At 43.7% G+C, this 14,553-nt stretch overlaps 1 protein-coding gene across 1 annotated transcript; it reads left to right on the top strand.

The window, feature by feature from the left end:
• Window positions 1-62: 62 nt before the first annotated feature.
• On the top strand, window positions 63-13,419 carry LOC107293925 (protein shisa-9-like; the record flags this gene model as incomplete). Its single annotated transcript, XM_015823113.1, has 2 exons — window positions 63-601; window positions 13,292-13,419. Coding segments are annotated over exons 1-2 (667 nt in total), but the record flags the coding sequence as incomplete, so codon positions are not given.
• Between the last annotated feature and the right edge of the window lie 1,134 nt (window positions 13,420-14,553).

Genomic DNA, 14,553 nt, shown 5'->3' with positions numbered 1-14,553 from the left:
GCGGCGGCGGCGGCGGCAGGAAAGGCAACCTCAGGTGTCCTGGTGTTGCGCTGCTGCGAAGGATGAAGGGCTTCCTCCGTTTGGTTTTGGGCTACCTGGCGGCGGACCTCCTCCCCCCTCTCCTGTGTCAGGCGCAGGAGAAAGTCGGCCAGCACCTGGGCAGCATCGTGATGCTGTTCGATTCCGGCGGGAACCACAGCCGAGCGGGTGAGCCTCCACCCGCCGACGCCTCGGAGCCGCCCCCCAGCCCGGAGGCATGCCGGGGCTACTTTGATGTGATGGGCCAGTGGGACGAGGCTTTCAACTGCAGCGTCCGCGGCTACCCGTTTTGCTGTGGCACGTGTGGCTTCCGCTTCTGCTGCCAGGATCAGAAGAGGCGGCTGGACCAGGACGTTTGCACCAACTACATCAAGCCCCCCTGGCTTAACGGGCGCAAGATGACCAACCGCCCCATGGACCCGTCCCACGACCCCACCCGTGACAAGACCAACCTCATCGTCTACATCATCTGTGGGGTGGTTGCCGTGATGGTTTTGGTGGGCATCTTCACCAAACTGGGGCTGGAGAAAGCACACCGGCCCCAGCGGGAACACATGTCCAGGTAAGCTGAGCCCCGTCCCTCCTCCTTCCTTTGGGGGATCCTCCCCTTCCCAACCCACTCCACCTCCCACCCCCGATGCCATATGCCACCTGCCGCAGGCCTGTTCTGCTGTTTTGGCCTGGGGGGGGGAACTCCTCCCAGCCACGATGGGGTGAACATCTTCTCTTCTTGGAGTGTGTCTGTGGGAATAAGTGCATGTCCTCTCCTTCAATCTTATAAAGCTTGGAAAAGCGAGGGGGAGGTTTTGCAGGGGCAGTCAACACACACGGTCTTGTGCAATTGTGGCCCAAGAGCCCTTCAAGAGTGAGGTGGACAGGAAAGAAGTCACATGCACTTGCAGATGTTGGAGAACAGCAACAACGGAAACCATTCAGGATGTTGGGTTAAGGTAGGCAGAACCATAGAAAGATTTTTCCCCATTGCATCTGTTGGAACTCTAATGGATGTGTAGGGCCAAATCCTCTGCGGGGGGGGGGGACAAATCAACGCCCAGCAGTATGCCCATCCACCAACACACACATACACTCACACGTGTCTGCATGCACACACCCCTTTTATCATCTTGCTACTTGGGCTCAAAAAAGTGGGGGCCTTTCCCGTAATTCCCAATCACTCTCCTTCCAATCCAGAGCTCAGCAAAAGCAGAGATATACCCTAACATGGAATCCATTAGATAACCATACAATTCCAGGTGGTCCAATTCACAAAAACCCACCCTGGAGGTGTAAACTTGCAACAGCTTGGTCCCTACAGTAAAGATAGGGATGCTCAATAGCATGATAACATCACATGCACATTCTGCTGTCTGATGAGAACAGGCACTGGGTGAAAAGCAGTGTGTGGATGTGTTTGTGGTGCACCCATTTATTTCAGAGCTATACCCACTGAGCAATGGCAGGCTTAGTTCAAACCTACACCCGCTTCTCTTTGCCCAACAATGCTGCTGGGTTCAAGCTGTTTGTAACTCCAACCGCCTCAGGGGGTGAGGTCCAGGTTGGTGGAATCTGTTTTTGGCCTGTTGCCTCTTCTTGAAATTCCATCCAGCATCTCCCCATCAAATTTCCCTGCTACCCACCCTGATGGCAACAGGAGGGACTCAAAGTTGCAATTCATTTGTCAAGTTATAGGGTCTGTCTGATTCATTATGCTAATCCCCAACACATGAAAGCAAAGCAGATGGGGAGAGACATTTTGTAGATCAAATAAAAACAATTAAAAGCAACCAAAAAAAGGAGGAGGGGAGGGGGAGAGGGAAACAGAGCAAATAGCTTCATTGGAGAAGTAAGAAAGCAAGGGTGCTTTGTGGTGCATGTCCTCCTTGGCTCTTGGGTTGGGTAATGGAGGTGAGAACTGTGGTCAACAACCAGGTGGCTTTCCCGTGCCACATCAGATGGATATCTACTTACGGAAGAAGTTCTCAAGAGGAAGGATGGCCTCACCAGAAAATGCTTTTTTTTATTGGGTGCAGATGAAGTGAGTGATGGCCAGTCAAGGTTCTCCATCTGGGGTCTATCTCCCTTCCCATTGTCTCTCTCTCTCTCTCTCTTTCTCCTTCCTCCGTCCCCCAACATTCAGGATGGACTAAACACCTGGAGTACCTTTCCAGCTTGGGATCTTGCAGTTTGCTTTGTGATTAACAGCTTCCCCCCTGCATTCAGGCACCCAAAATAGTTCTCAGAATGCATCACCCATTCCTTTCACTAGCAATTATTTGCTATTTATAAACTGGCTGATGGGCGATCATTTTTTTACTACCAAGAAGAAAGCCGAGTACAGGCATTGGTAGGAACCCAAAGCTCCTGTGATCTTCTCTAAGGTTTGCTAAGGGGGGGGGAGGAGAGAATGAGAGAGGGCTTGCTCTTGTCCAAGGTGAGGCATCTAATCCACTAATTCCAGGCCAAGAAGTTCAAGGATGCCTTTCCAATCTACTGCTTTTTGAAAAGATTGGAAAAAGATCCTTCCTTCCTCTTATTCAGATCTCTGTGTTTCTGTAGTCTCTATATTATATCAATACAGGTGTAATGTAAAAACACCGAGGTCACCATATCGTGTTATTGCGGAAAGAAGAAAGAATGGGAACCGATGTGTTTACACACATCCTGCAGAATCTGAGATTCGGTGCAGTTAAACCAGGCCCCAGTTTTGATCATTTGCTTCTTTGTTGTTGTCGTCGTCTCTTCTGCTTAATTCTCCCTTCCAGAAGGGAGCTTGTCCTCTCTGCGATCAAATCTTTCCTTGAAATCTAAATTCTCCAGGAAGACCAAACTGAACATTCTTCCATTTTTTCCCCCTCCATCGTTGTAAGGTGTTATTTGCCTATCTCCACTGCTTGTTGTTTCCCAAAAGCTAACTTTTACAAAATCATTTCCTTGGGGACTAGTGGGCTGGGGGTGTGTGCTTCCTGCATGCAATCCTGACTGAGGACTAAAGGAAGGAATGGGAGCTACAATTGCCCAAACAGGACACCTTAAACCAGAGAGAGGCAATGCCAAGCTTCATTAGAGTCTGTTTTGTGATTGCTACAGTCCTGAGATCAATCAAGTAGAGTACATGATAAGCAACAGTGAACTGCTTCTGAACAGAATGTCTGTAAGACTATACGGAAGTCAGGAATCTCTTCAGATGCTCCAAAATGTATTTTACTCCTAATTTTTTTCCACAACCAAACCTCTTCTGGTTATTCCAAGCTCACTCCCTTCAGCTGTGCGTGGAGAGGAGAGTTGTTGGATTTTGCTATTCTCTGTTGGGATCCAAGATTCCTGCTGATCTAAGTTGCCAGAGACCTGACAGCAGATCTTGACTGGCCTTTGAACCCACCCTGGCCTTAAAACCTCTTCTTGTCAGGAGACCGGCCATCTGTAATGGAGACAGTCTCACCTCTGACTTCAGGAGTCTAAGGGTACAAAACGGAACTGGTGAATGGGGGCATCTCTTCAACTTGAACGGCAGAGTCGCGAGTCAGTCTAGGCTGGTGTATCCCACATTCCATCTCAAACAATGTCCAGTTAAAGAGTCCACAGGTCAAGGTGTTGAGAAGATGATGTCGAACAAAATAGCATAGGATCTCCTGCCATTTGCAGGGGGTAGGACTGGAAGACCTCCAAGGTCCCTTCCTATTCTATGTGCTGTATTCTAAAATGGACAAAGCAGAACAGAACAGAATGGACAGAGCAGAATAACAGAACAGAATAAGAGAGACCTCCAACAGATGTCCCTGTTGGAAGCCCCTTCCAACTCTGTTATTCTGTTCTGTAGTTGAAGAAGCAGTTGTTGGGTTCCTTGCTAAGTGACCAAGCCAGAACTTATTTAAACCATTCTATGGTTTCTTGGCCTCTCTTACAGCCAGGCAACCTTTCATGATAGTTTCACATTTTTGCAGCATCCAAAACTATTACAATGATGAACGCATCATTCACGTAACTTATTTTACCTGGTAACTGAATTAATCCTTTTTTTGGGTTGGCACTACAGATGTGCAAAACACATCCTAAGTTCACCAGATAGAACGGATTCACACATTAAGCCTCTTTCTCTTAGTAAATGTGTATGTTTTGTGCATGGATGTTTGCACGTGTGGACGTGTGTCTGTTCCTCTCCACCATCTATCTAGCCTAATCATGATAAACACATACCGAGCTTTCCACGGAGAAGAAGACCCCAAGGTTTTATCTGACCTGGTTAAGCTAGTGCAGCGAGTGTAGTTGAAAGATAATCATTTGGGGCTGAAAAAGAGCAATTTATACAACTCGATCTACCTTTTTTTTATTTATTGAGGATACTTAACAGCTTTTGCATTGATCCAAGCTTAAACGCCTTGCTAGCGGAGATGTTGCATGGCATTCACCGGGCATTAATGTGACTATTTATTAATGGCATTAATAAACATGGCTGCAAATGGTAAGAAATTAGGCATTTGATTCCCCCTTGAGTCCTGCCTCTGTCCAAGTTAGCTTTCTAGATCTGAAGGCCTAAGAAAGCTAGAACCATTGGTATTTTGGAAGGGGGTGAAAACTAGATCTTTAAGAGAACATATGGAGATAGAATAGAAGGTTAATTATTCTGTGGACATGGGGCATCATGGAGCAATAGTTGAGATTAGTGGCATTTTTTTGTCTTCTTCTTTTGTGCTTCTACATTGCTTATTTTCAACTTTAATCACCCCATTGGGGATTTGTGATATATTCTATTTGGTGTTGTAGTGCTTAGGCATCAGGCTAGAACCTGGGAGAAAGTGAATTCTAGTTCACCAATCCAGTTGGGTAACACTTGGGCCAATCACTCTCAATAAGCCAATAAATCTTCAGTGGTAAAAAATAGCGGGATGCCCACCTATTTAGTGCACAAAAGCAAGCAAGGGATTCGCTCTCCTTCAATTCTGACATCTTGTTCTTTTGGCTAAGCTAATTCTCCGTTCCTGGCACCTTCCCTTTGACTCTGTTTTGGCTCTGTTATTGTTGGAGGCTTGAAGGTTGGAAACAAGAAAGAGGAATGTTCTGGTCTGTTTCCCAGCCCTTCTGGACAGTGAAAAGTCTGGACAAAGCTAGAATGATGGAAAGGCAAGCAGCAGCCCAAAAGAGAAGAAGCAGAAAAACTTAGGAAAAGTTTGAACAAAGCATACAACAGAACACTAGTGGGGAAAAAAAATCTGAAAACAGTCTATAGAATTGTAAGGGGATTATAGAAAAAATAGGAGAGCCAGCTTCGTGTAATGGTTAAGGTATCAGACTAGAAACCGGAAGACTGTGAATTCTGGACTTGATGACAAATGATAGATAGATGATAGATGGCAGATTATAGATAGATGATAGACAGACAGATAGACAGACAGATAGATAGATATGAAGATAAAATAGAAAACCGATATGAAGATAAAATAGGTATTAGAGGACAAAATAACCAAAGCTTTTACAAGGAGAAACATATCTATCTATCTATCTATCTATCTATCTATCTATCTATCTATCTATCTATCTATCATCTATCTATCTATCTATCTATCTATCTATCTATCTATCTATCTATCTATCTATCCATCCATCCATCCATCCATCCATCCATCCATCCATCCATCCATCCATCCATCCATCCATCCATCTATCCATCCATCCATCCATCCATCCATCCATCTATCTACAATATCTCTGAATCTATTTATCATCTATTTATTTCTCTATCATCTATCTACCTACCTACCTACCTACCTACCTACCTACCTACCTATCCATCCATCCATCCATCCATCCATCTATCTACAATATCTCTATATCTATTTATCATCTATTTATTTCTCTATCATATCTCTCTCTCTCTCTCTCTCTCTCTCTCTCTCTCTCTCTCTCTCTCTCTCTCTCTCTCTCTCTCTCTCTCTCTCTCTCTCTCTCTCTCTATCTATCTATCTATCTATCTATCTATCTATCTATCTACAGTATCTCTGTATCTATTTATCATCTATTTCTATCTATCTATCTATCTATCTATCTATCTATCTATCTATCTATCTATCTATCTATCTATCTATCTACAGTATCTCTGTATCTATTTATCATCTATTTATTTCTCTATCATCTATCTACCATCTATATCTATCTACAGTATCTATCTATCTATCTATCTATCTATCTATCTATCTATCTATCTATCTATCTATCTATCTATCTATCTATCTATCTATCTCTAGCATCTCTATCTCTATCTCTGTTTATCTATTTATCTCTATATCTATCTATCTCTGCCTATGACTAACTCTAGTCTTAAATCAGAACACAACAGAGAGATAGAAAGGAATCTTAATCTCTCATCTTTGGGCCGAATTCATATGACCAATAAAACATAAACTAGCCAACCATTTTTAGCCAGCACCTCAAATCTAGGCAGTTAGCTTACAGTTGAGTGCTGTACAAACCCTGGCAATGGGTAAAAACAAGGTCTGATTGACCACCAGCATGTGGGAATGAACACAGCATAGACGGCCTGCTCTGTGGGAAACTGTTGAGCTACCCACGAGTGGAAGCACCGGAGAACATAGGCCCCATCCCCAGCCAGGAGAAACCAGATCCATCTAAGAAATCAAAGGGGATAATTTCCTACAGGCGGAACTCTGCTTGTGGGTAAAGATGTTTAATCGCTTGAAGCCAAGCTGTGGGCAGAGCATTGCAAAATCGGTTCTCAAAGTCCTCTCTGGCAAACAGCTGTTTGCTGGAAGACGGTTTGATTTCATCCAGAGATTGCTGGATGCCGTGTGTGTGTGAACTCTCAGGCTTCGTTTGGATTTGTGCTTTTGTTAAAGGCTGCAACCACCACTGGCCTTGGCTAAGCCTCCTGCATCTTTCTTCCCTGTTGTGATTCCACGTTCTGTTTCCAAGCAGCCAGCTGGTGCCAACGGTTGGGGTGCACCTGCTCACGCCATAGTTACTAGTACATGGAGATGGATTCTAGGGTGTTTTTATTGGGCTCAGATGCTTCTCTTTTCTTTAGGGGTGGGGTGGGGGGAAGAGCATTTTTGTCAGTGATCATATACCTTGTGGAGCCCCCCTGTTCTCTGATTCCTGATGCTGCCTTGCTGGAATGCGGAGCGTGTCAGTTGCAAAGAATCAGGACCACACATTAGGTTCCAGTTAGCTAATTTATTGCTCATAAGAATCTAGTTAATTAATGGTCAGCACTAAATGTGGGCTAGATAGGAATCAACAGAATTCAAGAGGGATTGGATCTAGACCATTTGTGGGAACATAATTACTCTAGGCTGATTGCTCTCTTGACTCCACCCTCAGGCTCTATCTGTCCTTCTCCTATACAGGAGGGACTTACAGTTGTACCCAAACTCACCCAGCTGCCTTTCATGGCTAAGGTGGGACTAGAATGCACAATCTCCTGGTGATGGGCCAAGGTCACCCAGCCAACCTTTGTGCCTAGGGTGGGACTAGAACTCACAGTCTCCTGATGACTGACCCAAAGTCACCCAGCCAGCTATCGTGACTTAAGTGAGTCTAAAACTCCCATCCCAGCTATTTTCTCCAGAAGAAGAACAAAAGAATAATAAAAACATAGGTCAAATGTTTGAGCTAGGTTGAAAGTTGAGGTATTTTAAAGCCATATAGCATTGGCTGAACGTTAGACAGATGTAGATTGAAAAAAAAGAGAGGAAAGGGAACAAAGTACTTGTGAAATTGGGTGTTGATGATGTGGAAAGTAGCAATAATAATATTATAATAATAATAAAGTTGGAAGGGACCTTGGAGATCATCTAGTCCAACCCCCTGCTCAGGCANGTCTCTTCTTAAAAACTTCCAGTGTTGGAGCATTCACCGCTTCTGGAGGCAGGTTGTTCCACTGGTTAATTGTTCTAACTGTCAGGAAGTTTCTCCTTAGTTCTAGGTTGCTTCTCTCCTTGATCAGTTTCCATCCGTTGCTTCTTGTCCTGCCTTCAGGCGCTTTGGAGAATAGCTTGACTCCCTCTTCTTTGGGGCAACCCCTGAGATACTGGAAGACTGCTATCATGTCCCCCCTATAGACTTCAAGCTGAAATGGGTGTTGAGGATTTGTCAGGGATGACCGTGATGATCTGCCTTGTAGATCCTTGAAAATCTAGCTAAACTTTTGTGTCATCTGTTTGTTTGTGGCTTAACAAGTTGCAAGGTAAAAGATACAGGAATCCCTGCAAATTTTATTCCGATCGTTGTTTCTGATTGTAGGGGGGCAATACTTATCTCTGTTTCAAGGCCATTGATCCAGCACTGTCTGAAGACGTTTCCATGTTCATGTGGCCAGCGTGATGTATGTCATGGAGCACTCTTCCCTTCCCACCGAAGTGATACCTATTTATCTACTCACATTTGCATGCTTTCAAACTGCAAGGCTGGCAGCAGCTGGGCCTGGAACGGGAGCTCACCCCACCACATGGCGCTTGGGTTTCGAACCAGGACTGCTTCCCAACCAACAAGCTGGGTGTCTTAACAGCTGAGCCACCCCACCAACCCAGGTTGGAAGAGCAGCCCATAATAAGGTTTATTTCAATAGGCATGATGTATTGTATAAATGTAACAACTGGTGTAGGGTTGATTGTATGGAGTAAACCAGGCCAACAGGTGAGGAGGCAGGAGGGGCTATGGTCCACAGTGACATCTCCATGATATGCAACAGTTGAGCACAAATGTCTTATAACTAAAGACCTAAAAATGGCAAGAATCAATTTTTTTTTAAAAAAGCAAAAAAGCGATGAGCTACGTGGCTGGAGGGGAAACGGCAGAAAGGATTGTGGTCTGTTTGTTTGTAAGCTTTGCTAGTGCCATTCTCTTGGGCCTAAACTGGCTATCTGCCCAGTGTCATTTTCCTCTTTAACTTTTCTCCCAGACGTGGCTGTAATCTGCTCTTCAAGATAAGCATTGTTAGGGATTTGAGTCCCAGCTGGAAAATTGGGCTAATGGAGAATAAAGAGCTGGGTGATCTATATTGTTGGGTTCTTGGTGTTTCCTGGACTGGCTTTCCTTCTTGCAGACATAATAATAATAATAATAATAATAATAATAATAATAATAATAATAATAATGATGATGATGATGATGATGATGATGATGATGATGATGATGATGATGATGATGATGATGATGATGATAAAGTTGGAAGAGACCTCGGAGGTCATCTAGTCCAACCTCCTGCTCAGGCAGGAAACCCTATACCATTTCGGACAAATGCCTGTCCAGTTTCTTCTTAAAAACTTCCAGTGTTGGAGCATTCACCGCTTCTGGAGGCAGGTTGTTCCACTGGTTAATTGTTCTCACTGTCAGGAAGTTTCTCCTTAGTTCTAGGTTGCTTCTCTCTTTGGTTAATTTCCACCCGTTGCTTCTTGTCCTGCCTTCAGGCGCTCTTCGTTAAACTAGACATACCCAATTCCAGCAGCCGTTCCTTATATGTTTCAGCCTCCAGTCCCCTAATCATCTTCGTTGCTCTTCTCTGTACTCTTTCTAGAGTCTCAGCATCTTTTTTACATCGTGATGACCAAAACTGGATGCAGGATTCCAAGTGTGGCCTTACCAAGGCCTTGTAAAGTGATATTAATACTTCACGTGATCTTGATTCTATCCCCTGGTGATGAAACATCCGTAAGAACATCTGCAAGAAGATGGAACAAGATTTCCGAGAAGCCGACATCATACCAAACCGAACTAAGGATGGCTTCCTTGTGGCTTCGCTTGGGGTCGGAATCCAGCCCGCGTTGTTTATTCATTAAACCCTGGTTGAATCCACCTTCTCGATTTAAAATCTGAACCTAGCCTAGATCTTACAAGTCTGATGATTGCCCATTTCTGCTTTAAAGCATGATTTGAAATATACCCCAAAGAAAAATGTGACACACTCATAATACTTTGCTGATAGAAGAATTTTGGTGTTACTCATTAGCCACGTGGGAATATCTCCACCAACATGGGAGTTCTGCCAAGGAGGATTCAGAAGGCTTTCCCATCCAAAAAGGCAGAGAAAACTGGAGGAGTTCAGCTATAATTCATGCCATGAACACTGCTTGGTGTGTTTTTTTAACATCTATTTAGCTCAGCTTCTCTTTCTGTGTAGCTGCTCATTTTCCTATGATTTGGGAGAGGCACAAGCAGAAACTCCCAATTCTAGGAAATCTCAGATTGCATTTTTCTTTTTTCTTTCTTTCTTTCTTTCTTTCTTTCTTTCTTTCTTTCTTTCTTTCTTTCTTTCTTTCTTTTTTTCTCTTCCTTCCTTCCTTCCTTCCTTCCTTTCTTCCTTCCTTTCTTCCTTCCTTCCTTTCTTTCTTTCTTTCTTTCTTTCTTTCTTTCTTTCTTTCTTTCTTTTTTTCTTTCTTTCTTTCTTCCTTTCTTCCTTTCTTCCTTCCTTCCTTTCTTCCTTCCTTCCTTTCTTCCTTCCTTCCTTTTCTCCTCCTCCTCCTCCTCCTCCTCCTCCTCCTCCTCCTCCTCCCACTTAATTGTTGCATTTTCACACACCAATTAAATCTAGAATGCCAAGGATGCTTTTCTTAGAATAAGCACTACCTGTTCAAATTTAATCTCATAATCATAGGGATTAATTTATGTGAATGAAGGCAAATCTATGTGTCCAGTGCTTTTTTTCTAAAAAACAAAACAAAAAAGGTGCCGAAACTCACACACGTCATACAACCCGCCTTGCCTACCCTACAAGGTTCCATCCAAAAAAGGTGCCGGAACTACGTTCTGGATGTTCTATGAGAAAAAAAGCCCTGTATGTGTCCCACCATAATGTAGCAGGATCCTTTGGTCCTGGTGACCGACTCAAATTGGATCCCACTAACTTATGTTTTTAAATCATAATCCGGCCAGAATTTTGACTTCCTGTTGCTTGCCTTAATGCTTTTTCTTCATGCTGCTTCTTAACGGAGACGGAAGTTGGGTTTCAAAAAAAGATTGGAGTGGATGTGTTAGGTTGGGATGAGCTGATCTAGTACCTTCCCAAAGTCTGGATCTGCTCAAAAAAACATCCCTTGTTTTTTCCTCCCCACACAAATCTTCTGGTTGCCGGTGGCCTTCCGGGTGCGCTTCAAGGTGTTGGTCATCATCTTCAAAGCGCTCCATGGCATCGGACCTGGATATCTCCGAGACCGCCTTCTGCCGCAGGTTGCCTCCCATCGGCCGGTACGCTCCCACAGAGTGGGTCTCCTCAGGGTGCCGTCAGCCAGACAGTGCCGGCTGGCGACCCCCAGGGGGAGGGCCTTCTCGGTGGGAGCCCCCACCCTCTGGAACGAACTACCCCCAGAGATCCGGGTGATCCCGGATCTCCCCTCCTTCCGCCGTGCCCTAAAGACATGGCTTTTCCAACAAGCGGGATTGGCCTAGTGGGGTTTTTAAGGGAAATTTTAATTATTAGGCCATTACAAATATTTCCTTTTAATCTGGTTTTAAATTGATATTTATTGTAATATGGGTTTTATAAGGCTGTCAGCCGCCCTGAGTCCGGTAAGGAGAAGGGCGGGGTACAAATCAAATAAATAAATAAATAAATAAATAAATAAATAAATAAATATAAGTTTGCTCTGGAAATTTCTCTCCAAGGGAATGAGAATTTGCAGGGGGAAATTTCAAGAGCTGGGTATGAGTTTTATACCTAGACAATTGGATGTGCTTAATGTCACCTACTTGGCTTTTAAATACAGCACAGAGTCAAAGGAAGCTCTGGCAGGCATTTTCTGCAAAGAAAAGTGCCCTTTATTTATTTTGTTCCCATTTGAACATTTGGATCTTTCTTGCACTTCACATTCTCCTACTAAACAGGTTGCTGTCTCCGGCATTTTAACATATTTATAGCTAGCTTTGCCAACTTTCTTCTTTTCTTTTTCATCTGTCCCAAAAGCTGGGTTAATTGACTGCTTCTTTGTAGGCAGGTGTTTGTAGGTGTGTGATTTTTTATTTTTCAGGATTTAGGGCTTTGCCCAGAACTGCAGATCACAGTATAAATAACATTTCCCTCTTAGGAGCTTAGTTGCTCAGCTCTTTGAAGCTGTGGCCAGTTCTGTGATTTTTCTCCGTTATGTAGGCCAATGCTCCAGCTTTCTTGATCTGTTGCTGCTGCTCCAACTTTCTCAGCTCCTCAACTTATTCTGAGTCTTTCTTTTAAGATTTTCCATTCTTTTTCCTCCCGCCTTCTTTGTCTTTTTGGATCAGGCACGCTCATCCTTTTCTCGTTTTTTCTTAAGGGATCTGAATATTCAGAACCTTTAGAAAAACCCAAGGAACCAGTCCAGTATTCTTTCAAAGCAGCCTATTTCATCCCTCTTCTATTTTTTAGAAGTTCAGTTCTAGAACTCTGGGATTCAAATGCTTTCCGCCCCAAAGCCCCCAAATTTGCCACGATAGGGAGTGATTTGTTTTAAAGAAATGCAGGCATCTTGATTTTCTGGCCAGCACTGATTCATATTTATGATGGTCACAGTGTCCCAGGGTCATGTGAAGTGACCAAAACCTGCTGCAACCACCCAGCAGACGGGGGAAATAAAAACCAAACACCCCCACCCCACCCCCACTGCCAATCCTCAACAGAAATGCTCACAACAATGAAAACCTCGGACAGGAGGAAGAGCACCACAGGCAAGTGTCTTGCTCGGCTGTGGCTGTGGCTTTTTCAGTGCCATTGTAACTTCAAACAGTCACTAAGCGAACTGTTGTAAGTTAAGGACTACCTGTACTTTATCACTTTTTTTCTTCGTTTTTGGTTGCCACAGTGATGGAGGGGAGAGATGCATTCTCTTAGTTTAGACATTGTTATGTCTACCCCAATTAACTACTTTGGCGGGCTTTTTAACAGAAGCTTCAGCCCACCAAAACTTCGGTAACTTGACCTTGGTTCCCACAGAACAGTTATTGTTATTTCTGTGGGAACCAAGGTCAAGTTACTTAAGTTTTGGCGGGCTGAAGTTTCCATTAGAAAGCCCGCCAAAGTAGTTAATTGGGGGTTGTGATTTATGACCTACTGCAGGGATGGGAAGTTCAATGTTTTACTTTGTAACCTTGGGAGGGGGAACTTTCAGTCTTGGTTTCACCTTTGTTCGTGCTGATAAAATGTAGCCATTAAATGTGTTCTTTGAGGAAAGCAATTGCCTCGGAGTTCTTATTTCTACTGGTCTCATCTATCGGAACCAGGACACAAGAGTTGTGAAGCACGTGAACTTAATTCTCCTCTCTTTTCACAACTCCTCAGAGCTCTGGCAGATGTGATGCGACCAGAAGGTGCCTGCATGACGGATCACATGGAAACCGATCTCAATATTGTGGTTCACATGCAGCATTACGAGAACATGGAGACGAGAGCACCTGCTAACAACTTACGTAAGTGTGACAATTTTGGTGTTTCACTTGGTGACCTTGGCGTCCCTCCCTAATGCCCGTGAGAGACAGACTTTGTCTTGCCTTGCTAAATCCAGCAGTAAGAGTTGGCCAAATTCTGACCTTTGGTTTAGTTGCTGGTGTCTATGGGGATTCTCCGTCATCCAGGTCCTGGTTGTCTCAAAGGCGCTTTTTCAGGAGGCAACTGGACTTTCTTGTTTTTCTTTGAAGACATTTTTCTTCTCATGCAAGAAGCTTCTTCGGCTCTGACTGGATGGTGGGGAATGGAAGGCTTTATAGTCCTTGCAGACAGCTGGTCATATGCATTCTTTTCCAGAGTCGTTGAGACCACCTGGAGGTGTATCTGTGTCTTCAGGGTCACCTGAGTAGGTGTGCAAATGAGTATGGAGCATTCTTGGAACTGCTGAAAGGACTGTGTTGTAGACTGGAAATAGATAGATCACCCGTTTGCACCACTCAGGTGATCCTGATTCAGCCAGCCAATTGAAGTCCACAAGTCATAAAAGGGCTAAGTTTGAAGACCCCTGCTCTGGATCATTTAATATATATATCATATCTATCTATATCTATCTATCTTTATCTATCTACAGTGCTTTTTTTGTAAAAATAAAAGGTGCCGGAACTCACACATGTCATACAACCCGCCTTGCCTACCCTACAAGGTTCCATCCAAAAAAGGTGCCGGAACTCCATTCTGGGCGTTCTATGACAAAAAAAGCCCTGCCTATCTATCTATATCATCTATATCTATATCTATATCTATATCTATATCTATATCTATATCTATATCTATATCTATAGCTACATCTATCTATCTATCTATCTATCTATCTATCTATCTATCTATCTATCTATCTATCTATCTATATCTACATCTACATCTACATCTACATCTACATCTACATCTACATCTACATCTACATCTACATCTACATAGATGGATGGATGGATGGATGGATGGATGGATGGATGGATGGATGGATGGATGGATGGATAGATAGATAGATAGATAGATAGATAGATAGATAGATAGATAGATAGATAGATAGATAGATAGATAGATAGATAGATAGATAGATAGATAGATAGATAAATTTGTAGCCATCCAGGATTCCT

The sequence above is a fragment of the Protobothrops mucrosquamatus genome, unplaced genomic scaffold, assembly GCF_001527695.2.
Source record: "Protobothrops mucrosquamatus isolate PMUCROS unplaced genomic scaffold, P.Mucros_1.0 scaffold1776, whole genome shotgun sequence".
NCBI classification, from domain to species: Eukaryota; Metazoa; Chordata; class Lepidosauria; order Squamata; family Viperidae; genus Protobothrops; species Protobothrops mucrosquamatus.
Note: the sequence above shows the minus strand (reverse complement) of the source record. Positions and strands in the feature narration are given on the sequence as shown.